The sequence below is a fragment of the Equus caballus genome, chromosome 18, assembly GCF_041296265.1.
Source record: "Equus caballus isolate H_3958 breed thoroughbred chromosome 18, TB-T2T, whole genome shotgun sequence".
Classification (NCBI taxonomy): domain Eukaryota; kingdom Metazoa; phylum Chordata; class Mammalia; order Perissodactyla; family Equidae; genus Equus; species Equus caballus.
In genome coordinates, this window is record NC_091701.1 from 1,110,718 (window position 1) to 1,137,610 (window position 26,893).

General features: G+C 43.5%; 1 protein-coding gene across 4 annotated transcripts in view; it reads left to right on the forward strand.

Annotated features, from left to right (window-relative positions):
* Positions 1–26,893, forward strand: part of ARHGEF4 (Rho guanine nucleotide exchange factor 4) — a 245,374-nt gene that overhangs the window by 154,593 nt on the left and 63,888 nt on the right. Inside the window, exon 1 of one of the 4 annotated variants that reach the window (XM_070242229.1) lies at positions 52–613. The exons of 2 other annotated variants lie outside the window; for them this stretch is intronic. In XM_070242229.1, the coding sequence (XP_070098330.1) occupies positions 169–613 (445 nt within the window). In that variant the 5' untranslated portion in view covers positions 52–168. Of the gene's footprint in view, positions 1–51; positions 956–26,893 lie in introns of those variants that run through there. One more of the 4 variants, XM_070242231.1, reaches the window with a different exon arrangement.

Below are 26,893 nucleotides of genomic sequence, written 5' to 3' on the forward strand. Positions count from 1 at the left end.
CAGAAGCGGGCGGCCCGCGGAGGCGCAGCGCCCTGCCCGCTGGGCCCTGGCCTCGCCCGAGCCGCGCGCGCCCCGCGCCCGGCGCCCCGCGCCCGCAGAGGATCCCCGCCGCGCGGCCGCAGAGCTGAGCGGGCGGCGGCCGGCCGAGAGCCTCCTTAGCGGAGCCCCATGATGTCAGCGGCCCCGGAGCGGCGGCCGCGCGGCGGCGGGGATGGGGCCGAGGTCGCCGAGCGGCCGCCCGCACGCCCCTCGCCCTCCGACGGTGGCGCCGGCCCCGGCCCGCTCGCCCCGTCGCCTGGCAGCCCTGCCGCCGCCGCCGCGACCCCCGCGCCCTGGCCCGCGCCGCCGCCCGCGGCCCAGCCGCCCGCGAGCCTGTGGCTGGAGCTCGGGCCCGCCTGCATGAGGGCGCAGCAATGCCCGAGCGAGTCGAGCGGGCAGACGAGCGGCGACCTCGGCACTAGCAGCAGCAGCGGCGGCAGCAGCGCCGGGCTGTCCCCGGGCTCCGACTCGGACAGCAGCGGCGTGGTGTGCGGCGGCCGCGGCGGCAGCGGGGGCATGCGCGGCGCCCTGTCCCGCTCCTGGAGCCTGGAGAGCCTGCGCTCGGCCACCGCCGGTAAGGGCGCCGCCGCTGCCCTCCGCGCGCCGGCGCCCCCGCTCCGCGCGTCGGTCCTCCCGAGCTCCTTCTCTCCTCTCCCCTCGAGACCGTCTTTTCCCCTTTCCTCCCCCCAATTTTTCTGTTTCTCGTTTCCATCTTCTGGTTCCTTCCTTTTGCTTCTCCCTTTTGATTGCTTTCCTTTTTCTGGTTTTGTTCTGATTTCCCTCACCCGCCCACCATCCCTGTCCCTTCTTGCACCCACTTCTATCAGTGAGTTACCAGTGGGTTACCTGTTAGAGCCGGGACCCTGATGGTCCCCGTAGCGGGGCGCGTCGTCACCTGGGAAACTGAGTATTCAAGGTGAGGATGGAATTTGGTCCCTTGCTGCGCTGTTTCCCTTCCCCAGTTTGTTCTTGACGGATGGCACATGTCTGGCTTCGGAACTGCAGCCTCTTGACCTCTATAAAACGGAAGAGATGAGAGAGGGCTCGCTGGCCTAGGGTGAACTGGATTCCGTTTGCCTGTCGTCGCTCCAGGACTGAGGCCCCCAGCCCAGAGGAGGCGGCCGGTCCTGGATCCTCTGAAATAAGCAGGGCAGCTTCCCTGAGATGGGACCGCCTTGGTGTCCCCTGCGACCGTGCGCTCCGTTTAGTGCCCCTCTTTACACCTGGAGAGCCGAATTCTGAGTACAGATTGAGAGGAAGACCTTGACCCTAAATATTAGTTAAGCAGGGAAGTCTAGAGGCGTTTTATGGTGGTTGCCTACCCTTGGTTAGTTGTTAAACTGAATTCTTTGTATTTTACTAATTGCAAACACTCAACAAGTTATTTTTGAGCCCCTGCAGTGGGAGCTATAAAGGAAGATGTGTGCTGCCCGGAAATAGCGGGGATAATATGCCCATTATGTTTATGGCTGAGAGTGGGGAGACAGCCGGTGAGAGCCGCAGGGCCCCGCATGGTGGAGATAAGGCTCTGCGTGTGCTCTGGTCAGAGCAGCAAAGCCCGAGAGGAGGCGGGTGGGGTGGGGGAGGGGAGCGGTGCGGGGGGCGCCACGCCAACATCGGGGAAAAGCATGAAAAAGTTCTCCAGAATTCTGTAGCTCTGACTCCTTCCCATCCCATTTCCCTTCAAACTCTCCTTTCCCTCCTCTCTGGGGTGCTTAAACAGAACCCAGATTGAGGAAACCAGCCTAGATAATACTGTAGTGCCACTTTAAGCAAACTGGCAAAGGACCCTTCCTTCTCTTTGCCCAAGTGGCTTTCCTTCCACTTCCAGTGTTGAAAGCCATACCTTCACCTCAGCAATGGTAAACAGGCCCAGAGAGGCTCCGGGAGGTGGCCCTGGCGCCCCCAAGGACTCCCTTGCCGTTTCTTCCTTCTGCACCAGGACAGGGGCGAGGCATGTGGAGATGGCAGAGACCTGAGATCCAGGGACTGCCCAGACCAGACTACTGGCATTGAGGCAACTTGGATGAATTTCAGCTAACAGCTGTATATGCGTGAAGGTCTGGGGTACTGTGTATGTGTGTCTGTGTATTGTGGGGGGAGGGTGGCCCCAGGTAAAACATAAGGCCCAGAAGGCTGCTCCTTGAGGAGCTCCGAGCTGCCCCCGCGATGGCAGGGCATGGTTTATTTTAAAGCAACACGATGCTGGAAGAGTTGATATGAGACCCAGAAGTGAATGCTATGCCCTCCCAGAACACTGGACCGCTGAGGATGGGTTCTGGGTATTGTCAGGCATATAGGTAGCCCGCTACCTGTGCTCAGGAGGTGCTGGTCAGTAGCCAAGCACAGAGGCCCCAGGGAAGGCATTTTAAAACCCCTCTTCATCCTCTGCTCCCACTTCCAGCCCTCAACCCTCCACATCGTGCCTTGTTTGGGGGGCCCTGTATCGGTGGTGTCCAATACTAGATGTGTGAAAGAGGGCTGCCATGAACGCTGTAGAGCTGTATGAGTCCAGGAAGCCATCTCTCAGCTGGATTCCTGCAGAGAATTAAGCCCTGATATCCTAAGACGTCCATTGTATGCAATGAATGAACTCTCTTCTAGAATGGTACTAGCCCTTTGCCATCCTTCGGAGGAATTGAGAAAATAGGCACTCAAATAATTCTCATTGGATTTGTGGTTCAGATGAGGAAGTCTGGTTGGAAAGGCTGCCATGGAGGAAGACTTGATGGGACGAGCAAAGGGAAAGTTTATTGAGCATCTTCTATATGCCAGGCATTATGCTCCCTGTTACCTCATTAACCACATAAAATCTAGTGAGGTAAGCATTATTATTCTACAATCCAGTGATGAGAACAGGCCCAGAGAGATGCAGTAACTTACTCAAGGTTGCCCAGCTAGGTCGTGTCTGACCAGAGCTTCAAGCCTGGATTGATGTAATCTGAGGGGTGCCTTTGCTGGAGTTGGGTGGAGGCTGGGCCAGGCCTAGTGAGGAAAGGCAGCATGCTGGGGGCTTGGCACGTTGAAGTAGTGTTTTGGCTATTTGCATGCTGTTGTCTTTATTAAATAGTCACAGATTATTTTCTGGGTGCCAGCTACTCCATTTCCAAAATGAGGACGTTCAAATCAAAGATCTGACCTCTTTTCTAATCAACTCTAAAATTCCATGATTCTGGTCAGAGCTGTTGCTTTGGGGTGGGTTGGTATTTATTGCATATTATATTTCTCTTTGGTCTGTAGCTCTAAGACAAAGCACATGTGTGTTTAATTGAACTGTTTCTCTCTTTTTCTTAATCTTTCTTAATTAAGAACTACCAGTAAAAGACCTTTAGCAAAACTTAATTATTGTGCCGTGCTTTTTATGATGGAGTATATTGGTAAACATTTGTGACATTATCAGCAAGAACCAGAAAGGCTAGAACTTGAGGCTGGGATTGCAACTTACCTGCAGGACCGAGTATTAGCCAGGGAATCCAGTGGACAACTATAGACGCTGCTTGTTCCCAAAAGGCTTCTTGAATTTTAAATGCCCAATCTGGAATTTTCCATTGAAATCTGACTTATCCTGCTGTGGAGACAGCTTTCCTTGCAGGCAGAATCTGAAAATAAAATGTAGTTGACAGGGTGGAATGTCCATGGCCCTTCTTCTGCCCACTGCTCTCATCGCCCCCCACGCGCCCGTGGCCTCCGCAGCCCTCAGCTGTGCTATCACACTGCTGTGACTCGGCTAAGGCTTTTTAAATTCTTATTCTGGATGTGTTGTCTGACAGGCTTAATTCTCAACTCAGGCTTCTAGGGTTGACAGCTTTTGCATGGTTCATGTTGTGTGATCTCTGTGGGAGAGAACCCATGCTACTTCCACCTTCTTCTGCAACCCCTGAGGCATGTTTGTGACTCAAGTGGGAATGACTTAGAAGAAGCGTAGGCCTCACCTGCAGTCAGACATTTATTTCACATTTGTCATGTTCTAGGCACAGCATTCGGCACTCAAGATGGGAGAGAAATCATACAAGAGTCTTGCCCTTAAAGAAATCACAGCACAGAGAGACACTGGCAGTGACAATTCATTATGAAAAGAGCTCTGAGAGAAGAGGACCCAGGGGGAAGATGTGTCGGGGCGCCCAAGCCACTCAGTGGGTGATCCTCCAGAAAGACTCACAGAGCTCAGAAAAGCTGTTCCACGCCCAGTTACAGTTTGTTATAGTGAAAGCATGCAGATTAAAATCAACCAAGGCAAAAGGCACCTGGGGCGGACAGAGTCCGGGAGAAACCAGGCACAAGCTTCCAGGTGTGCCCTCCCACAGAATCCCACGGACCTTGCTTAATGCTCCCACCAAGTGTGTGACGGCACGTAGGAAGTATTGCCAACCAGTGAAGTTCACCCAAGCCTTGGTGTCCAAGGTTTTTACTGGAGGTCAGTTACTTAGGTGTGCAGCACCCACAAGGCTGACATTAGTTACTTAGTCTCCAGGCCCACCAGAGCTCAGCCTGTGGCATGTAGCTCAAGGCTCCCACCATAAATTGTTGTTAGTGTATACTGTCTGGCATGGCCCAAGGCCCCAGACGTACAAAGACATCTTATCAGGCACGATATTTCAGGGACTTAGAGGCAATGTCCCAGGAGCTAGTGGAGGGCCAGTGCTTTCTTCAAACGCGTAAGGGTTGAACATCCCCAGTCCTTTGCCACACAGATGAGGAGGCTCAGAGGAGAGGCACCAAACCCAACGTATGAAGGGCAGAGACAGGGAGGAAGTGATTCGGAGAAACCCTTCAGGAGAAGGTATGCCTTAATGCCTACAAGTGAGCTGTGGTGAGGACTAGAAGGGGCTTTCCGGAGAGAGGGCTCCCCTGAACAAATGCAGAAAGATATCTCTGGCAAGGGCACCTGTGCCAGGAGCTGTCAGGGGCTTTAAATGTGCAGGAATTGCAGATGGTATGGAATGGGGAACATAGTAGGAGGTGAGGCTAGAGACTGGAAGACTGGGGCGTGGCTTTGACCACTGATGTGGAACATTTTTCCATATGCTTATTTGCGATCTTCTTTGGTGAAGTACTCGAATCTTTTGCCCAGTTTTCATTGCTTTTTTCATTTTCTTATTTTGGGGTTTATCAATAATTGCTTTAGTTATTTTATTTTATTTTTTTGCCTTTCCATGTACATTTGAGAATCAACTTCTCAGTATGTACAAAATAGCCTCCTGCAATTTTGATGTGGATTGTGTTGAATCCTAGATCAACTTGGGGAGTATTGAAATCTTGACAATATAGAGTTTTCCAATTTATGAACGTTGAACATCTGTGGCTAGGAAGCCAAGCCAAGAACTCCCCACCAGATCTCACCTGTAGCATCTATAGATTTGGGCAAATTCCTCCCTCTTAAATGTTTTCAAAACATCCCAGAATTCCTAGGCCTGCCAGAGAGGGGCCTCCCTCACTGACATGTAAGCCTGGAAACCCTATGAGCCCAGGATCAGGCTGGTTTTTCCAAGAGGGGTTTGTAAGCTTTGGCTCCATGAAGTTAACCTCGGCTCCTTAAAAGTGTCTGGTTGAATTTGATTAAATTAGCATCATTCTCAAAAGTGACCTTCCAGGCAAGGCTTTGGTTGCATAGCCAGTGTTTCCAAGTGTCCCTCCTGCCATTGAGGACGGCAGATTCTTATGGAACCCACACAAATGATTAGATTCCTTTGAAAATAAGAACACTCAGTTAAGAGCTTCCAAATTCTGGAGGGTCAGGCAGGGAGAAAAAGATACCATTTACAAACGTTTCATTTCACTTTATGAAAACATGGTCTACTAAATAGCTATTTAGGAGTTAAAGATGACTTAAGAGGGAAAAAGGGAGTTCCTTTTTTATCCAGAAAACAGAACATTAAAATATCAACAATGTTGCACATAAAACCCACAATCATCTTTCGTCTGTCTGCTCATTCGGTTTTATGCAATTAATTCTTGCTCCGGTCTGTCTGGTGTTTGCAGTGTCTTGAACTCATCTGCTTCTCTTCAAGAGTTTTGGAAATCCTGACTCATCCACTGTTGTGGTCTCAAAGGTGTTTACGTGACATCGTCAGAGCCCTGAACCCAAAAGTACCTGGCGTAGTCCTTCCCCCAGGCCTTTGTTGAAGAAGACGGAAGCATTCAGGCTGGTAGCTGAAGCATCAGAATGAAACAAAGAACTAGCTAGAAGAGACTTACGGGCTGCAGTAAAATTGTTACTGATAGTTTTAAAAGTGAAAGATCTCATGAGAATTTCCAACAAGAATAGTGCAATGGACAAGGAAATTTGGTGGTTCTGCAGTATACAAAACAAGATAAAGTCAGTCCAAAAATTTCAGGCATCATAACTATGAACATGATTAACCCTATTTTCAACATTACATTCAACAGTTAATTATGTTTAATTTATAAAAATGGATGAACATAATCTTTACAGAGGAAAAAATCTTCAGATATAACATATGATAATCCTGCCAAAATTATGTTATTATATCAAGCATACAGTTATAATATACCAAAAATATCTATAAAAAGATTCAGTAAGTCTGGGGCAGGTCCTAAACATCTGTGCGTTAATAAACTTCCATGGGTGGGTGATGTGGTTCCCCAACTGAAAACCCCTCACCTACAAGATGCTAGATTCCAATGAAAGCAGTAAAGTTGCAACCGAGTTAGCATTTTAAAGCCAGGTGAAGTTATGGGTGCTAACACTACGCTGTTGTTGCATGATGGGAGGCAAAGTAGCACCAGGACTCCCACAAACAGAAACACTGCACGGACAGCGAGGGCATTGGCCATTCTCTAGAAACTTTCCACACAGCAAACGATTTCTGAAATATTTCTGCTAGCATTCGCCCATTCAGGTTTAACCTAGGGAAGGCTAGGCAACTCTTCCGACTGGACAGCTCTTCCCATTCAGCTCCTCAGGATCAAATAAACTTTAATAATTGTAGTGTTGAAATGAAAGAACAGATGCTTTATGATTTTCCAGGAGCTCTCTGGGAAATACCAATGACAGTTTTAGGTGCAAAAGTTATCATTTAGGATTTAATTTTGGAAGGGGAGAACATCAAAAGTTGTCAAGAGATTTGATCTGAACACTGATTAAGATAGGATCATGGGTTACTGAGAACAATACTTGGCTAGCTAACCAAAGTGACTATAAACTACTTCTAAAATCAACATAATGCTCTTTCCTAGCTAAGGAACTTTTGTCTTCTTAACCAAGGACATGACAAAGTCAACATAAAGCACAAGGAATGATTTTCATCATACATAGAATCTCTGCTGTCTATGTAGCTTACACAGAAAGTAATGAATAACCTTTTACGACCTGTTATTAAGCACAGACCAATACTCCAAGAAAATTTTGTCATTTTAACAGAGAGAAAACCAAATTCTTCTCTTTTTTTGGCATCAGTATAACATTCGCTACTAAAGCTCCTTTTGAAAATCTTATTTAAAAACCCATCAACTCGGGGCTGGCCCCGTGGCCGAGTGGTTAAGTTCGCGTGCTCAGCTGCAGGCGGCCCAGTGTTTCGTTGGTTTGAATCCTGGGCGCGGACATGGCACCGCTCATCTAGGCCACGCTGGGGCGGCGTCCCACATGCCACAACTAGAAGGATCCACAACGAAGAATATACAACTATGTACCGGGGGCCTTTGGGGAGAAAAAGGAAAAAATAAAATCTTTAAAAAAAAAAAAACAACCATCAACTCCTAGTCAGCTCTGACCATGACAAGTAGAATTCCCCTACAATTTTCTAGTTCTGTCTTCATCCCTTACAGTACAACTTCTCGAAGTTGAAAAAGCAAACCTATTCATTAACAGACCCATCTATACATAGCCTCTCTGGAACATAGAATAAAATAAAAATAAAAAGCAGGAGTACATAAACTTAAATTGTTTAGTAACCAATGATTCAGTATTCTGTTTTATTGAAATGATCTGGATATCTATTGAATATCCTTTAACTACTACAAGGTTAAATTACCTAAAAGATCTTAGAAATTAACTAGAAGGTTAAATTACCTAAAAATCTTCAAAATTATCTTCAAGCTGACATACTTCCTGTTGAAGGAAAGTTTGTCAGACATAGTGATTCAATTTGGTTAAGCACAAATGTCCATTTTTCATAGTCTTTAACATTCAGTAGAAGGAGTGCTAGCTTGCACAATCAGTAAGTCTGCATGAGTTTAGGAAGAACACACCCAAGTAGAATAAAAATCTACACGTGTATTGTTTACCACTGATAATCATTTAATACAGTAAAGATGTAGTTCTATTTATTAAACCAAATATTGAACTACTTAAGATGTTTCCGAGTTAGTTTCTATAAGAATACTTCTGTTTCTTCACATTAAAAGTATTTGAGATTCCATTTCCTTAACTTGTGGTAATTTTAGGAATATTTAATTTATATAAATGCTTATTTATTTCTAAGACAATCAGAATAGAGTTCCTTTAAGAGATTTTATCATCTAATTCGGTAATACTGTCTGGAGTTAGGAAAGTATTACGCTTGCACACAGTGAGAGGGAAAAGCCTTTCTAACTTACAGACGTGTAAACACACAGAGAGCTTACAGCTTCAGTTACAAAATGTCAGCCACAGGTCACCCATCATCACAGAAATAACAAAACTCGCTAGTCCAATATTCGCTTCCTGCGGGCGTGGAATTCTTAGCTGATTTGAGCTAGATAGTCAAACAGACAAACAGAGAAGACTGACTAAGAGGATGGTCTGTCCTCCTCCATTCAGCAGAAACGAGCTCTCTATAAGTCATTAATCTGTTTACAGAGATCACCAAATGTTCACACCATGAAACCAGAGAAGCCAGCACCAGCAATAGAGTGAGTACTCAACAGGAACCAAAATCACATCCTTCCCATGCTACTGACAGACCCAGACCCAGGGCCAGGGGTTGGACACAGCACTTCCCTGATCGCCAGTCAGGAGGGAGAGGCTCATCACCTGGGTGGGGTAGGCAGGGAGCTGCAGGCCAGGTGTGGCTGTCTTCGAGTCACACACCAAAACTGCCAGAGACGAAGTGCAGGTTGAGGAGATGGCTTCACTCAGGCGGTTGCAATAGGGAGAACGTTCGTCAATGAGGAAAGTTCAAAGAAGAGGGAGAAAGCAGGGTTTACAGAACAAGGGAGCCATTGAAGAGGGATGGAGGTGGTCTTAGGAATGGCAGAGTAGGGTGGTCCTTTGTGGCTAGTCCTTTCTCAGAAAACAAGAGGGTCACAAAAGGAGGGGGATTTCTCTGTTTTCTGGGAGCACAGGGCTCAGCTAAGGTTCAACGTTGTCAGGATTGTTCCCTCTTTTTCTATTTCTGGGAAAAGATTATGTAGACTTGGGATTTTTTTCCTGAAATGTTTGGTAATTCACCAGTGATGCTCTCTGGGCCTGGAGGGCTCCATCAAGTTTTACTGCGGATTCAGTTCCGTTAATGGAGGCTTAGTCAGGTCATGGACGTTTGATGGTTTGTATCTTTCAAGGAATTGGTCCATTTCAACTACATTGTTGAATGTGTGGGCATAAAGTATTCATAGTATTTACTTATTAATATATTTAATGTCTATGCCCTTTTATTATTGTTATTGGTAATTTGTATCATCTTTCTTTTCTATTTTTCATTCATTCTGACTAGAGGCTTATCAATTTTATTGACTTTGCAAAGAACCAACTTTTGGTTTCATTGATTTCTCTGTATTTTTCTGGTTTTAATTTCATTGTTTTCTTCTTTTATCTTTATTATTCCCTGTCTTCTGCTTTCTTTGGGTTTGGTTTGGTTTTGTTTTGTTTTGAGGAAGATTAGCCCTGAGCTAACATCTGCCACCAATCTCCCTCTTTTTTGCTGCAGATGACTGGCCCTGAGCTAACATCCATACCCATCTTCCTCTGCTTTATGCATGAGACGCCACCACAGCATGGCTTGACAAGCGGTGTGTAGGTCTGCACCCAGGATCCAAACCTGCGAACCCTGGGCCACCTAAGTGGAGCACGTGATCTTAACCACTGCACCACCAGGCCAGCCCCTCTTTGGTTTTTTTCTGCAGTTCTTTTTTGAATTTCTTAAGATGTAATTGTAGATAATTGATTTGAAACCTTTCTTCTTTTCTAATAGAAGCATTTAAACCCATAAATCTTCCTCTAAGCACTGCTTTAGCTGTATCTCACAAATTTTGATACATGTTTTTATTTCATTCAATTAAAAATATTTTCTAGTTTCCCTTTGACTTCCTATTTTATTTATAGATTATTTAGAATGTGTTTTTAATTTCCAAATCTCTGGGGATTTTTTTTCCAAATATCTTTTATTGATTTCTAGTTTAATTCAATTATGGTCAGAGAACATATTTTGTATGATATAGTTCCTTTAAAATTTTTTAAGCTTTATTTTATGGCTCAGAATGTGGTCTGTCTTGGTTAACGTTAGGTGCAAATTCCATCTGGAAAGGTCATTTTTATTTTTACATAAGGAGAACAGTTAGGAGTCCATCTAGAACTTAGCTGAACCGGAGAGAGCTGAGCTGCCAGGTGTTGGGGTCATCAATCAAGACAAAGCAAAGTAACAGTGAAGGCTTGAGCCCCTCCCTGCAGCAGTGTGAGCAGGAGGAGCGCACCTGGCTCCCCAGGGTCCGGCTCCATGCATCAGCGCAGATGGGAGACTGCCCACTGCTGAAAGGATCCAGAACAAGAGGCTCCACAGGGAGCAGGGGAAGATAGGAGGACTGGCTACTGAGTCAGAGCGGAGCAAAGAATCTTCAAGGTTTCCCACGCCTGCCCCTCGGTAAGGAAGTCTCAGCAGAAGCACCTGAGGAAGGCCTTGGCCAAAGGTCCCAGATAAGGAGGCCTCCAAACGGAGGCACCTGGGCTAGGCACGCAACTGTGTGTGGGAGCAGGGCTGGCCAGGTGCCTGGGTCCTTGGCTGCAGCTGCCTTCAGAGACTGCAGTGCGCTGGCTGTGCACCAAGTCTGCTTCGGGAAGGGTAGCTTTCCCCAGTAAAAGTCTTTGCAATTGTGCTTGGTCAGACCTGAAAGATCACACATAAGTTTTTGGCCAGGAGCCAGACTCCTAGAGTCTTGTCATTAGCTAAGATCTGATGGTGGCTGTGAACTAAAACACTAATAGTAGGAAAAGACTTGAAAGTAGACTTCAGAGATGGTGAGGAGGTGTGGTCATCACTTGGTCATAGATTGGTGTCATAGGCTGGGCTTCCTGGGAGACAGACTCCACAGGATCTAGGGTGTAGGATGTTTCTTGAAGAGTCTTTGAGGATCAGCGTCCATGAAGGGAGGGGACGGGAGCAGCAGTGGACAGAGGGAGAAGTCCAGCTATGATGCGGATCCAGTAACAGCCATAGCCAGCTTCCCAGGGTACTTGTAAACTAGAATCGCCCTGCAAAGTTGTTTCGATTTGGGTGGAGGTGGCGACGCCCTTCTCCTTCCACATGGATTGACATGGGCCGCTCCATAAGGGGCAGGGCTAAGGTATGGTGGTGCTCTGAAGCTGCAGCTGTCTCTGAGGGGACTGTCACTGAAGGCTATCTGTCATCAGTTTCCAGCGTCAGGGCAACAAGTCCTTTATTGAAAGGGGATCTGGGCGAAGGCTCACAGAGAGCAAAAGAGAGGAGTCTGTAACTCACAGGCATTTGACTTGGATGCCTGGGCGGATGGAGATGCTCTCACTGAGGTGAGTAGTCCAAGACGAATAGGTTTAGGGGAGAAAGACGCTGAGTCAAGTTCTGGACACATTGACAACTTGGGAATCAATAAACAGTGAGGGTCAGGGCCGTTCTTCCGAGAGTACAAGGAACTAATTGTATTAATCATGTTTTTATTTTCTGTATTACCTAATGCTTGGACATCTTGGGGTTTTGCTGACACTGGAGAGAATGCCCCTCCCAGGGCTAGCAAATTCCAAGAGATAATATACACTCATCTGAGAGCGTGCTCTTCAGGTGCAACTAACCAGTCCAGAGCCCACATCCTCAAACACCTCCTCTAGGAGGCTCTCACACTCAGGCCCTCTCCCCCTGCCCCAGGTCAGGGACCAGACAGCTAGGGGACAGTCCCTATACCACAGAACCCCCTGAAATTATTCACACTAGCCAATGCTAAGCCTGTTGACCCTGCCTTGCCTAGCCTTTCCTGCTGAAACCACAGAAAAAGCTCTTTCCCATGTTTCCCCCGAGCCCCACCTCCTGACTGACCCTGATGCTTCCCCACAAGGCCCCACATGGTGTGCCACGCTTCCTGTTTCTAGGAAACTGTGAATGTAAACTTCTTCCTTCATGACAATCATTTGCATGTCTGCATGTCTTACCATACCTGATTGAAACAAATGCTGGGTACATATGCAGAAGCTGGTTACCCTGGGAGTGATTATTTAGGTGATCTGGGCTTCCAGACCTGTCATTTAGGCATCTATCTACCCACCCCTCCATGGTTAGTAGTTGAAAGAACACTGTGCTGAGAGGATGCAGGTGAGGAAGAGAAAGAAGAAATGCCAGTTTAAGTAAAGATTGTTGTGTTTAGTCCTCACAACAGTCCTGTTTTATAAATAAGAAAAATGGGAGCTCAGAGTTTAAGTAACTGACGGTGGTGGTCACATCACACATATGATAGCGTAGCTTAGAGCTGACCTCAGATCTGTTTGATTTCCCTTCTCTCTGCCTCTGATCTGAAATGCTTGTTTGATCTCTTCTGAATAAATGAGGAAATTGACACCTGGGGAGACTGTCCCAGACAATTAGTGTGAAAGTGAAGCTAGAAACGTGCCTCCCGGGCTTTGTGCCCAGAGCACTGGTCTTGAGGGATGTTAAGAGGAAAAAGGGATTCATGGATCAAATAAGTTTGGGGAATGCAGGTTAAACATCTCAGAGCTATAATTTTCTTATGTGCATCGTAGCACTTTCAGAATTCATCTGACTCTAGAATTCTTGTGTGTGTACCTGTACATCTGAGGGGCACACTTGGGAAAAGCTGGACTCACACTTCCGTTTCCTGCTTGTGCTTGCCCCTCCGGACACTGTGAACCTGTCCTGGGCTCTGAGTTCCGTGACGGGATGGTTAGACAGGTGTGAAGTTAGAAAGGAACCTTCTGAATCATGCTCACTAAAATCAGCCAATGATAGTGCCAGCAAATAATTCACCTTGAGGGTGGGAGGAAATATGAAGGCGGATGTGGAAACTCTTAACCCAGAAAGTTTCAGAAAATACTGTAGACAACTCTCTGTGAATCCAAAAGTCTTGACTGAAAACCTGATGTGAGTAAGATCCACTGAAGAAAAAAAGATGGGGCCTGATAGACAAGAGGCCATGATGGAAAATAAGAGATGCTAGCTTAAGCAAAAGAGGAGATCTGATGTCAGAATCAGGCAATCGTGCATGTGTGTGTGTGTGTGTGTGAGTGTGTGTGTGTTTGTGTGTGCGCGCGCTGGGTGTATGTCTTACCACTGCCTGTCTCTGCGTCAGCTTCCTTCTTTGTCTGCTTTGGAAAGCAGTGTCTTCCTCAGGTAGCCTGGAACAGCCCACAGTGTCCAAGGTCACATGTGCCATCTGTCCATGTAAAGAGGCAGACTCTCTCATCGCTATTCTCGATCCTTGAGGAGGATCCTGATTGCCTTAACATGTGTAATCATCTGAAGTTAGAAGAATTGCAATTGCCTGTGTGAGCCAGAGAGACGTTCCAAGAGGCATCTATTGTAGGGAGTTTCTAGTCTCATTTAAAAGAGCTATTTATACACAAGAAACTGTAAAGACACTGATTGCTAGAAAGCATAGCTCACACACGGTGGTGGCTGGAGCAGGAGAGGCTCCTGTGAAGGCTGGCAAGGTTGGCTCTGAGGGGTTTGATCTGGATGGGTGTGCAAGTGCAGCTCTTCTGTGCTCGGGAGGTGGAAAGGGGCTGGCTCAGGACTGCAGGACTCTCACTAACAACCACAGGGGCACACTGGTTTGGAGCCCAGCAAAAAGAACTGAGGGTTCTCCTTAGGGACATGTTTCATTTCATCAGTGCTTCTGCTTCATTTTCGGGTTGCAGCTATCTCCCCCAAGAAAACAGGATTTTAAACAGGCTCCGTGTGAGAGACAGGTGAAATTTTGGGAAAATAATTGGCCGCAGATCTCAGTACTTGTTTACAGGTTCCAGTGCTCCAGCCGCTCCCTTTGGCTCCTGCCTTTCGCAGGTCAGCAGGCCTTGAAGCCCCTTCCCTTCTCCCTGCAGCGCTGTCTGGAGGGCTTGGGTCTCAGGTGCCTGCCGCGATGGGGGAGGTGGACCTGGAGGAGCGCTTTCCTGGCCCTAAGAAAGCAGCAGGGAGAGCCAGACTCCTTCCACGTGTGGTCACTCAGCTCACTCACAGAGCAGCCGACTCCAGCTTTGCTGTCCTTGCTGCGTGTCTCACTTTTGATGTATCCACCATGTTCCCACAGCAGCCCCATGACCAGTGACTAGAGCACAGCCCTCGCGCACAGCCACACAGTGAAGGGTGGGCCATCACAGGGCACTGGCCTCACTTTGCACAGCTGGTGCTGGCCCCTGTGCAGGGGCCCATGCCGCAGCCCAGGGAGTGGAGAGTCGGTGGGCTGTCCTGCACCGTCTTTCCCAGACACATCTGTGTGGGGTCTCAGGGAGATGGTTCTGGGAAGTCAGAAGGCACCCCAGCTTTCCTGTGTTCTGGAAGGCGTTCCAGACGCTTGGTCAAGGGACCAAGATAGTGGTGGATTTCGTTCCGCTGTGGAATAACCTCCGTATTCCAATGCTGTGTCTCATTGGGGTTCTGGGCTGAGAGCCTGCAGACCCTTAGCAGGGGGCATTATAAGCCATGTCAAGGCTGCTTTGGTGTGGGATTTTAATGGAAAAGCAGCTTGTGAAAATGTAGGGAAAGATGTGGATTAATGTTGTAAGCATCAAATCTGATCTTTTAATTTATTTTAAAAGAAATAGCCATGGGAAACCCTGGAGTCCTGTGAAGGACACTGGAGTGGGAGCCATACAGACCCTGGGCTTGGATCCCAGCTGTGCCTCTTACTGTGACAAGCTGACAAGTGACATAATTCTCTGCCCTTAGGTTTCTCATCTGCAGAATCAGAATCATAACATGATTCTAAGGGCTTTCATAAGGGGTGAAGGAAATAATGTGTGTAAAGTCCCTCATTTACAGCCTAGCGCATAGACAGTAGATGCTCAATAAATTTATGGAATGAATGACTGAATCTCTCGTAGGAAAACAAGTAGTTGGCTGTGGTTGCGTTGGTCTGTCTGTGCCCTAGTGAGCACGCAGGGCGCCTGGCAGCTCACCTGCGCAGTTCCCTCTGGCAAGCGGCACACTCAGCCAGTGGAGACTCAGCATCCTGAGGGCCGAGCCAGGGCTCTCCTGGAGCCGCCTCAGGTTGGAAGCTTCCTGTTGCCCTTGGAGGACCAGAATGCACCGTCCAGAACCACACTGAGTCGGTGCGTCGCACCCCTGGGAGCGTCTCAGGCCGACTCGGCAGGCTGGAAATTACGATCAGCCACAAAGCTGGGACACGCGGACACAGAGAAATGAAACTGCATCTGGGGTTAGATTTCAGAAGGAATTTTTATTATTACAAAAGTAATGTAGGTTCATTATAGACATTTTAGAAAAAAATCACTCAAAATTTCCCAACCTAGAAACCATTGTTAATAACATTTTGTTGTATATTTGGCCAATCTTTATTCTGTGTATGAACTTTTTTATTAACAAAAAAGAGCTCATACGATATGTTTTGTTTCATGACTTGTTTTTTTTCTCCGGTTAATAATAGATCGTGGGCTACCCTGGATCTCATTAGGTGTTCCTCAAGTACTATCATAGCAACTATTATTTTCATGGCTACATGTTAGTCCATTTATGAACATGTCGTAATATTTTTAGTTAATATTCTATTGTTGAGCATTTGCAGTTTTTTATTTACAACTTATTTTTTTTTTTTTTTAGTTTTTAGTATTTTAAGCAGTACCATCATGGATATCCTTCTCCGTACATCTTTGCATTCTTCCATGATTATTTTCTTAAGATAAACTTCTAGAAATGGATTGGCTCAGTCAAAATGTATGTAAAACTTGAAGGTTTCTAATGAATTTAATTAGATTTTGATTTTAGTTTTATTCACCATATGCTATGAATCCCTGGAAGAGGATTATCCTCTATAATTTCGATAATGTATTACAGCTGGTGTATTTATGTTAAGAGAATACTCTCATAAATAACATATTTTATAAAATATTTAATAGGAGTACATTTTATTTTTAGCATTGAGCATGACTATGGTTAAAAAAATCTGAGGATGAATAAATATAAAGGAACAGGACAAAATTGCCCATAATCTCTTTTCCCAATTAGATCCAGTCTTAACATTTTAGTATTTTTCCTTCCAGATTTTTCACATGTACGTTTAAACACAGCTGAGATCATTCTGTAGCCTTCACCCAGTGCTTCTGCTGGTGTGATTTGTATGTGGTGAAATGTGCTAGACTTGTCTCTGTCAGCTTCTGGTGACAGGACACATGCTTTATCCAAACCCTGGTGTCCCAACATCACGTAGCACTGTCGTGAGCACCAAGCAGATGCTCTACAGAGACCTTCTCTGAAAGGATTGGAGAGTCAGGAAAAGCACAGGGAAAATCAGCCTTGTGGCCACATGGACAGGGAATTGTCACCATGTGGTTAAGACTCTCCAGGCCCCTGGAGACAGCTCTGCACTCCAGGATTAACTCACATTGCTGCTTCTCAGAAGTCAGGAGAAAACCACTCCCCATAAATGGATGGCTCTGCACCTCTGTCAGCAAACACAGCAGGACAGTGACTGCCATCTCTGCACACCCTCACACCACCTCTACCTGGGGCCCCCTTCCCTCCGTTGTGTGTTGGGGTCCAGTCAGATTTGCAGCTTTGGAACCTACAGATATTTCGGACCTGGGCTTTGGTATCAGGTAAGCTTTTAGAGTCTGGCAGATTCAGAAAAAAATTTTATACATAAAATGAATTGATGCCATACAGACACAGCTCAGCCTTCTTCAGGTGAGAGAATTGCTAATTTTGTTGAGAGAAATATTCTGAATGACCAAGGATTAAACAGTAAACCCTTTTTGCTTTAACGTTTTCACCCTAAACTCTTTGAACCCATTTCTCCCCCTTATTTAGTTGAATCTAGAGATTTTCATTTAATTTTTTTCTTTGCTGATTAAATATCTGCAGATACTGAAGAAGGTTTTGTAATGGACTAAACCTCACGTGGGCTTCAAGGTCAGACCGCCCAAGAGCAGGTCCGGCTCCAGCCCATGTGAATAGTTTGGCCCTGGGCAGATTATCCACTCTGGAGCCTGAATTTTCCCATTGCTAAAATAGGACTAATGATACCTCATTAATTGAAATATTGAAGGTAAAGTTCCTAACACAGTATTTGGCACATAGTAGATGCTTAATTATTATTTAATCTTTTCTTCTGCTTTCCCTAAGGACCATCATCAATGGTTATGATCTAGGACTGAGGTCTTCATCCCAGATATCAGTAACTATGGCCAAGAGCTGTCAGCAAAAAAGGCAGAGGAAATTAGCTCACATAAATAATCATCTCTGGATAGTAACTGGTTTTTGAACAAATCCTTAACAGCCGTTAGTTTTATTATCCTTATTTTTTTTCCATAATGAAAATTGTTGTTGCTAATGCCATGAGTCAATTCCAACTCCTAGCGACTCTGTGGACAACAGGGCAGAATCCTGTCCAGTCTTTTTGCGCCATTCTTTTGCCTTCCGTCAGTGTATCAGACAATGCTACACTGCTATTCACAGGGTTTTCGTGGCCAATTTTTACAGCAGTGGGTGGCCAGGTCCTTCTTCCTAGTCTGTCTAATGTGGAAGCTCTGTTAAAAACCTGTCCATCATCAGTGACCCTGCTAGTATTTGGAATACCAGCAGCATAGCTTTCAGCATCACAGCAATATGTGGCTGCCACAGTGTGACAACCAACAGTCTGGTGGTGTGGTTCCTTGACTGGGAAACGAACCCAGGCTGCAGTGGTGAGAGCGCTGGATCTTAGCCACTAGACCACCAAGGCTGGCTAATGAAAACTGACTATATCTTAAATTTAGGCTTCTTTCTGCTTGGCTCAATTCTCTTTCTTATCTCTGTGGCTGGTGAGGGGGGGGGGGGCAGTGTATGTTTTTAAGTTTAAAGAGGTGTGTAAAACATTTGTAGGTAAAAGTGATTGGTTGTTGGTGAAAAAAAATGGAAAAAATTCACCAACCTGACATTTTGCAGAGCAAGATTCCATGGTTTCTCTGTTAAAATAGAAATTTAACTTCTTATTAGCTTCTTGATGAGTTTACAGCCTTAGGAGCTGTGTCAGCTAGCACTTTGTGTATTGGTAAAGATAAAATTGCAACTTCCAGTTCTGCAAGATGATGAGCTGAAATAACTTGAAAAACTCTCCTGCTATAAACTCCTCAATATACTGGATAAAATACAACAAAAATTACCTTAGCTGCATGGCTCAACTCATAGGAATGGAAGAAGACTCCCAGGTGCCAGCACTGGGAGACTCTGAAGATGAGAGTTGATGGTCACGTACTCTGACACTGTAGCTGATGGGGAGAAAAGGGGTATTTAGCCTGAAAACATAGCAGCTAGAGTTGTTATCCACCTGGAAACAGAAGATCCAGCCTCAGGCCTGTTCAAGACGGGGAGATGGAACTAAAACTTGGTACTCAAAACTGAGACCCTCTAAGAGCTGTACTGTCAGTGGAAGAGTGGATTTTTTTTATTCCACTCAACCCTTGCTGTCTCCCTTTGGGTTCTGGGTAAGGAACAAAACCTCTCTTTGAAAATTTGAAATCTTAGGCCTGTACCTTACATGGATATAGGGTTCAAATTTATATCAACTCATGCAGTCTGAGAACCTACAAATTGGAAAATCACCTAAAAATTTGTCCCTGCTTAGTGAAAACAGGGTATTTGAGAAACACTCATCTATCTAAATGGTGCTCAAAAAGGAGAAAATGGAATGAGACAATATTTAAAGAATGCATGGCTACAAATTTTCCAAAATTGATGAAAGATACAAATTTTTATATAACAATCACAACATGCCACTCATTCATAGTGAAACTGCAGAACACCAACGACCAGTAGGAGACACTCAAAGCAACCAAAGAGAGAGAGAAGCCGGATTGCCCACCATGGAATGATGTTAGATTGAAAGTCTGCTCATTAGCAGTGATGGGGAAGCCAGAAAATAACTTCAGTAACTTCAGAGCACGTCAGAGTGCTAAGAATTCTTCACCCAAATAAAGTACCATTCGAGAGGGAGGTTAAAACAAAGATGTTGAGGCCCTTCCTCTTTTCTAATACAAGTTTAAGGCAATATGCTTTCCTCCAAGCAGATTAAGCTACATTCTAGAGATTTTTATATTATTTGAATTACCATTCAGTTCAAAATGTTTTCTAATTTCTATTGAAATTTCTTCTTTGGCCTTGGGTTAATTATAAATATATTATGTCTAAATATATGTGGATTTTCTAATTAGCTTTTTGTCTTTAATTTCTGACTTACCTGCATTAGGACATAGAAAAAGTCTGCATGATTCCAACCCTTTTAAATTTGTTGAAACTTGATTGATTTTTATGTGTTTTCAATGTTTCATATATACTTGAAAATGATGTGTATTCTTTCCTTGTTGGATGCATATGTCATTCTTCTTGCTTTATTTATTTCCTCTTTCTATCAGTTGCTGAGAAAAGTGTGCCTAAATCTTCCACTAGGATTTTTAATTTTTCTATTTGCTTTATATATTTAGAGGCTATGTTATTAGGAGCATACAAATTTAGATTTGGTCATATCTTCCTTAAATATAACCTTTTATCATTGTTAAAGGGTCCTCTCTCTCTCTGATAATGTGTTTTACCTTAATATCTACCTTGATATAAATAACAACTGCATTAGCTTTATTTTGGTTAGTGTTTGCATGACGTATGTAATTTTCCATTCTTTTACATTTAACCTTTCTGTGACTTTAGATGTATTTCTTAAATAGTGAGTAAGCGGATTTTTAAATCCAGTGTGAAAACCTGTGTTTTCATTGAAATATTTAGTTCAATGTATTTAGTAATATATTTGGTTATACATCTACCATCTTAATAAGTGTATTTCATTTGTTCCATCTGTTTTGAGTTACTTTTCACTCTTTTGCTTTTTTGCCTTTTTAAGATTGACTAGTTTTTTTTTCCATTTTTTATCTCTGTTAGCTTGAAAGTTATAAACATTATTATTCTTTTAGTGGTTATCCTACAAATTATATCAGAAAAAAATCTTATAAAAGTCTAATATAAATTAGTACTTTTAACATGTTTCTGGACAATACAAGGACCTTAGAACACAGTCCATTTACTCCTCTCCTGATTTATAGGCCCTTGGTGTCATATATTTTAATTTTCTGTGTATTTTTTTCTCTGTGTATTTTTAACTCAACAAGACAGTATTTTTTTGTAAAGTCAATGTTTATTTATGTTTTCCCATATATTTACATTTTCGTTGCTCTTCATTTCTTCCTGAATCTCCAGTTTCCTATCTGAGGTCCTGTTCTTTCTGCCAGAATGACTATACCTGGTATATTCTTTAAAGTATGTCTGCTAGGGATGAGTTCTTCCAACTTTTCTTTGTCTGAAAATGCCTTCCTTTTACCTTACTTCCGTAATTTTCTGAGTCTAGAAGTCAACACTTTAAATGTATAATTACATTGTATTTTGGTTCCCACTGTTTCTGTTGAAAAGTCATCAGTCGGTCTAATTTCTGCACCTTTAACATGAGTCTGTCTCCTCCCCAGCCTCCTTAAAAGATGTTCTCTTTGCCTTCAGCTTTCAACAGTTTTACTCATGTGCCCAGATGTAGTTGTTGTTTTTTTTAATTTAATCAACTTAGGATTCATGAGAATTCTTGAATTTGTGGCTTGATGTCTCTCACTTATTTTGGAAAATTCTCAGCCATTTTTTTTCGAATACTGCTTCAAGTGCATTCCCTGTCTCCTACCCTGGGACTGTAGTTACATGTAGACCCTCTCAGTGCATTTGCAATGTCTTTTACCTTCTCTTTTGTGCTTTCCATCTTTCTGTCTCTGCTTTATTCTGAATATTTTTGTCTGACCTATCTTCTCTATTCAACTGTATCTTATTTTCTGTTAAACCCATCCATTGATTTCAGTTACTGAATTTTTTAGCTCTGGACTTTCTAATTGTTTCTTTTTTATAGTCTTCACTTTTCTGCTGAAATAGTCAATCTTGCCTTCCACTTCCTTGGTGGAAGTAAGTATATTAATTTTAAGATCTGTGTCTAATAACTCCATTTTCTGGATTGTCTATGGATCTGTATCTATGGAAGTTATTTCTTTTGTTCATATTGCCTTCCCTCCACATGTGCCTGGTTATGTTTGGTGATGAACAGAGTACTTGCAGAATTGTTTATAGAAATACTTTTTGGCTTAAGATGATATTATCTTTCCCCAGAGGATTTATATTTGCTTCTGCCAAGTAACTCTGGGCACTAGCAACTAGGGTTTTCTTAGTACAGTTTTGAATTGTTCAAAGCTGAGCCAAGTCCTGCAAGGGCAGTCTATTTGTAATTTATCCATACTCCTAGCATGGAGTCCTTTGGAGTCCCAATGCAAAGAGAGACAACCCCCACCTCATCTCCTTGGTGGGCTCTTGCGTCCATTTCCTCTCCCTCTAGCCCTTTGAGGTGGTCAAAAGTATTCAATCTCTCAGCCATTTCCCTGTTTTATCACAAATCAACACCCCTCTTCCCCAGAGAAAGGCAGTCATAAACACTTGGCTTATTTGCTTGAGCTTGTTGGCCTCTGGATCCTGACCAGGTTGTTTTTCATATCTTAATACCTGTCGTGTGTCTTGAAGCACATATGGTTTGTATTTTGTCTAGGTTTTCTAATTGCTCCCCATAAGTGGATTGTTTGAATTATAGTCTGCCATTACCAGAAGCAGAAGTCCCTTACCGTTATATTTTTTAAGGTCTGCCTATGTTGCTGTGTATATTTTTAGTCCTTTGACTCTCACTGTAGTCTATGATGGGCATTTATTGCATTTTACCTATTATTCCAGTGATAAACACCTAGATTGCCTTCAGCTGTCTACTACCACAATCAGTACTACAAAAAAAATACACCATTATAAATTTTTCTTTATAAACTGTGAGGGGGCACATATATCCAGGAAGAGATTGACAGACCGTTGAGAATACCTGTATTTATTTTAATTAAATGCTGCCAGGTGACTTTTCCAGAATGATTATATCAATATACCCTCCACCAGCAGTATGAGATTTCCTGTATCACCACACCATCACCAAAACCTGGAATGTTCCAGCTTCCTAATTTCCCTCCAATCTAGCAGAAATAAAGTGATGTCATAATTTTAGTTTGCATTTCTCTGATTACAGTTTTTCTGTTTGGATTTTTTGGTCTTTTTCTTGTTGATTTGCAAGCATGCCTTTTGTACAGGCATGCCTTAGAGATGCTGCAGGTTCAGTTCCAGACCTCTGGAATAAAGCGAATGTCTCAATAAGTGAATCACACCAATTTTTTGGTTTCCTAATGCCTGTAAAAGTTATGTTTATGCTCCACTGTAGTCTATTAAATGCACAATAGCAGTATATCTAAAAAAACAATGTATATACCCTCATTAAAAAACACTTTATTGCTAAAAAATGCTAACCATCATCTGAGCCTTCAGCGAGTCATAATCTTTTTGCTGGTGGAGAGTCTTGTAAAAAATGCACTATCTGCAAAGCGCAGTAACATGAGGTATGCCTGTACGTAAATACTATCCCTTGTTCGATACAAACATTGCAACTATATTCTAAAACAGTCTGTCATCTAACTTCCACGATGTCCTAACTCATCAATATTGTTTGCTTGTAGCTTGTGCTTTGTGCTATTATTTAAGAAATCATTCACTGCCTTATTTCTCCTATATTATGAGCTTTTAATTTTGTATTTTTACCATTCATTTATAAATGTTTAAATCATTTAGAGTCCACTTTTGTATAATGTGTGTTGATGCGGATCCAGTTTCATTTTTCTCCATATAGTAATCCAGTTTTTCATTGACATTCTATCCTTTCTCTCTTTTTCATTTTTTTCATTTCATTTTCACTTTTAATAGATTCCTATCTTATTTTTAATGTGTTACTAACGAGATTTTTTTAGTGTTTTTCCCCAACCCCATTTTTGCCCCAAATCCTGTGGATTTTGTTGCATGATTTTAGATAGCATAGTGATTTTTAGGAACACATATGTTGCTTCATAGTAGAACTACCTATATTTGGAAACTTTTATAAAAAATGTTTTTGGTATAGAAATGTTTATAGAAATGTTTGTAAAAGAAAGAAATTCTATTTTATTCCAATTTTGCTAAAAGTTTTCTTTGTAAGTAGGCATTATTTCTAAGATACCTTTTCAAAATTGATTGAAATGTCTTTTGGTCACTTTTCCTTTTGTCTACTGTTATGGTGAACTTTGTTGATAGGTCATCTCATGTGGAACTATCCTTGCATTTCTGGATAAACCCCTATTTAACCACGTTCATTATTTTTAATGCACTGTTATATTTGGTTAGCTAGTATTTTATTTAGAATTTTTACATCTGCTTTTATAAAGGAGATCTGAATCAGATTTTTTGTTGTTGTAGTCCCTTATTTGGTTTTTGAATAACCAAGGTTTTACTAGCCTGAAGTTGAGCAGTTTTTGTTTTTCTCTTTTCTGGAATGATTTGTGTAAGATATGAATTAACTGTTCTTTAAAAGATTATTAGCCTCCTGTATAAAACCTTCTGGGCCAAAGGATTTGGGACAGGAAGGGAGTTTTTTTACTACCATTTTAATTTCTTAAATTTTTGTTGGTTCAGATTTTCTCCTATGCCAATTTTACCATTTTATATATATTTTTACCATTATATGTACATTTTTAGGAATTTATTTGTTTTATCTAGGTTTTCAGATTTAGAATTGAATTAGAAACTGAAGCTACAATGATACCTAGAGGAAAAGATTAAAATGGGTAGGGAAAGTCAAAGCCAAAAAAGAAACCCTAACATAAAGGAAAAGATTAATAAATTTCACGACATTAAAATATGAAACTATGCTTCAAAAGACTCTCTGGACATTGTGTCTTTTAACAGACTAGAAAGTAGACCAAGTCACAGACTAGGAAAGAAATTTACAATATCTTATAAATGACAAAGGATTCGTGTAAAGAATGTATAAAGAACTTCTAAAACTGGATAGAGGAAGACAGGCTGCTCAACGTAAAAATGGGCTTATGGTGTGAACAGGCAATTCTTAGAAGAGGAACTTGAATAATCAATAAATATATGAACAAATACTCAACTTCACTGATAATCAAGAGAAGCGACATGAGAAACTGTTTCCCAGCCTTGAAATTGGCAGACGCTTTAAGTGTGAAGGCCAAATATTGGTGAGGATGTCCAGTGTCAGGAATTCTTACAAATTGCTGGTGGAGGTGTAAATTTATACAGGCGCTTCGGAGAGAAGTTTGTCACTATCTAGCAGAGTCGAAGATGTTCTCTGGTATCCCTGGTAAATTCAGTTTGTGGCTGAGGGGACAGCTGTGTGTTGATTAGTGCTTCACGGTTTGGTTAAACCCAAGAAACATGGAAGAAGCAGGGCTCAGAAGGGTAACTGCAGTATGACAGCATTTATGTAAATTTGCGGAATACAAGCAATCGAATCTGTAACAGTATACCTTTGGATATATACATATTTAGTATTAGTAATATAATAATACCTTTAGATATATACATATTTAGTAAGATTATATAAAATCCATGAAAATAATACAGAACAGTTTTAAGTATAGAGATTTACCTCTGGAGAGGTAGGAGCTAGCTTGAGGGGTGCGGCTTCACATGTACCCATAATATTTTGGGAGATCAGTAGAAAATATGGCAAAATGTTAATTAGCACTTGTTTAATCCCTGTACTTTTCTGTATGTTTAGTTTGCACGTATTCACCAAGTCTTTACTGAGCATCCGCTAGCTGTCAGGCTCTGTTCTGGACATTTAGAATACAGCAGTGAACGAGGTACCCTGATGCCCTGTGCTCATGGAGCTTACAGATTTAAAATGTTTTAAAATTAAAATTTTTTAATGCTCAAGATAATTTTTTAAAGAGATTTATTTGGCAAGTTTTCCATCTATAAAGCTCTAATTACACCTTTAAGTCCATTCACCTTTGTTTCTCTTTATTCCTGGAATCAAGCACTTTTTAAAGCTGCGGGTAACGGGCGAACCACTCTGCTGTGGAGCGTTGATAGTGAGGGAGGCTGCAGGAGCAGGAGGCACATGGGAACGCTGTACTTCCTGCTCAGTTTTGCTGTGAACCTTAAACTGCTCTAAAAAAACAGTCTATTTAGAAAAAAAAGCCATGGGAAGGAAAGCTCACTGCTGTTTGTAAAATCAGCCTTCACTAACATAATGGACAATCTGAATGAGCTGTTGGTCTGCCTCCTATGTTCGTTTTTCAAAATTGTGGTTTACACTTTAAAGTTCACAGAATAAGCACCTGAGCCCTACGGTTTTATACGTAGTCACCTGGGGGAACTGTTTTAACACGTGAACAAGGTTGGCTTCTAATTACTGCATTTACTGAAGAGAGATTGTTGGCATGCTACTTTGTGCAAGACACTAGGATAGAGGCCATGGGACCAGAGAGGAGCAGGCAGAGATCCCTGCTCTCAGAGGCCCACAGTGTCCATGGTATCATCAGTACTAGTAGCAGTAGCTCTGACCCTTCGCTGTTGTATCTCCCACATCAACTCTCTAACGCCCTGGAAGGTGTGCAAGCTGTGGCAACCAAGCACGGCCAGGCCCAGCACTGCACACCCAGAGACCTGGATGGCCAGGGGCCCAGCCCAGTCAGCAGTGGTTCAAGCATCAGAAAGGGTGTGGTGATGGAGGCCCCTAAAAGATTAGCAGGTGGGAGCTGACAGCCTTTTCCACCAGAGGGAGTGGGCTGAGCAGAGGCGCAGGGCCTGCCCAGGAATGTCAGAGCAGCAGACATGCTCAGGAGAGGGCAGATAGAAAGTTAATCTTGGACGGGGGAGATTTTTGAAACCACAAAAATTAGTGAAATGGCCAAAGGGGAAAATAAAGAGATAAGCAAGAGGAGAAGGCCGAGAGCAGAGACCTGGTACCTAAGCCTTCAGGTGTGAGTGGAGTGGGAGGAGTTGGAGTAGGAGCTGGCCCAGTTGTCCTGTACCACTGGGCTAGGGGTCAGAGCAGGCAGGAGCACTGCATCCACACTCTGGGCCTGCCACTCTGGCCAGGACCGAAAATAGGAATTTTGCCTGACCATGCAAACCACAATGTGCCCAGATTAGTGGAAAAGCTTTCCTCTGGTGAGGACCAGTGTTCACAGATCACGGCAGTCATGGGGCTGGCGGCATCCTGGGTGAGCCTACATACAGCTGTCTTAGCACAGACGCTGACAAGAGTCATGCACATGTGTGTGTCAGGTCAGGGTTCTGACAGCTCTGGGGGACCCGGCACAGGCCACATTCTAGAGTTCGTGAGGACCTGCTTCTGCCTGTACCCCCTCATTCCATTCCTCCCCAGATGCTCCAGATGTTGTCATCCTTGGCCACATCCTGAGTTCATGGACCTTCCATGACTCATTCCAGAAGACCTGGTCAGTCTCTCTTCTACTTCTGTGCACAGTATTTGAGGATGACTCAGAGCAGAGGGGAAGACCACTGGTGGCAGCTGTGTGTAACAGAACAAAAGGCCGGAGACAGGCCTTCCCCTC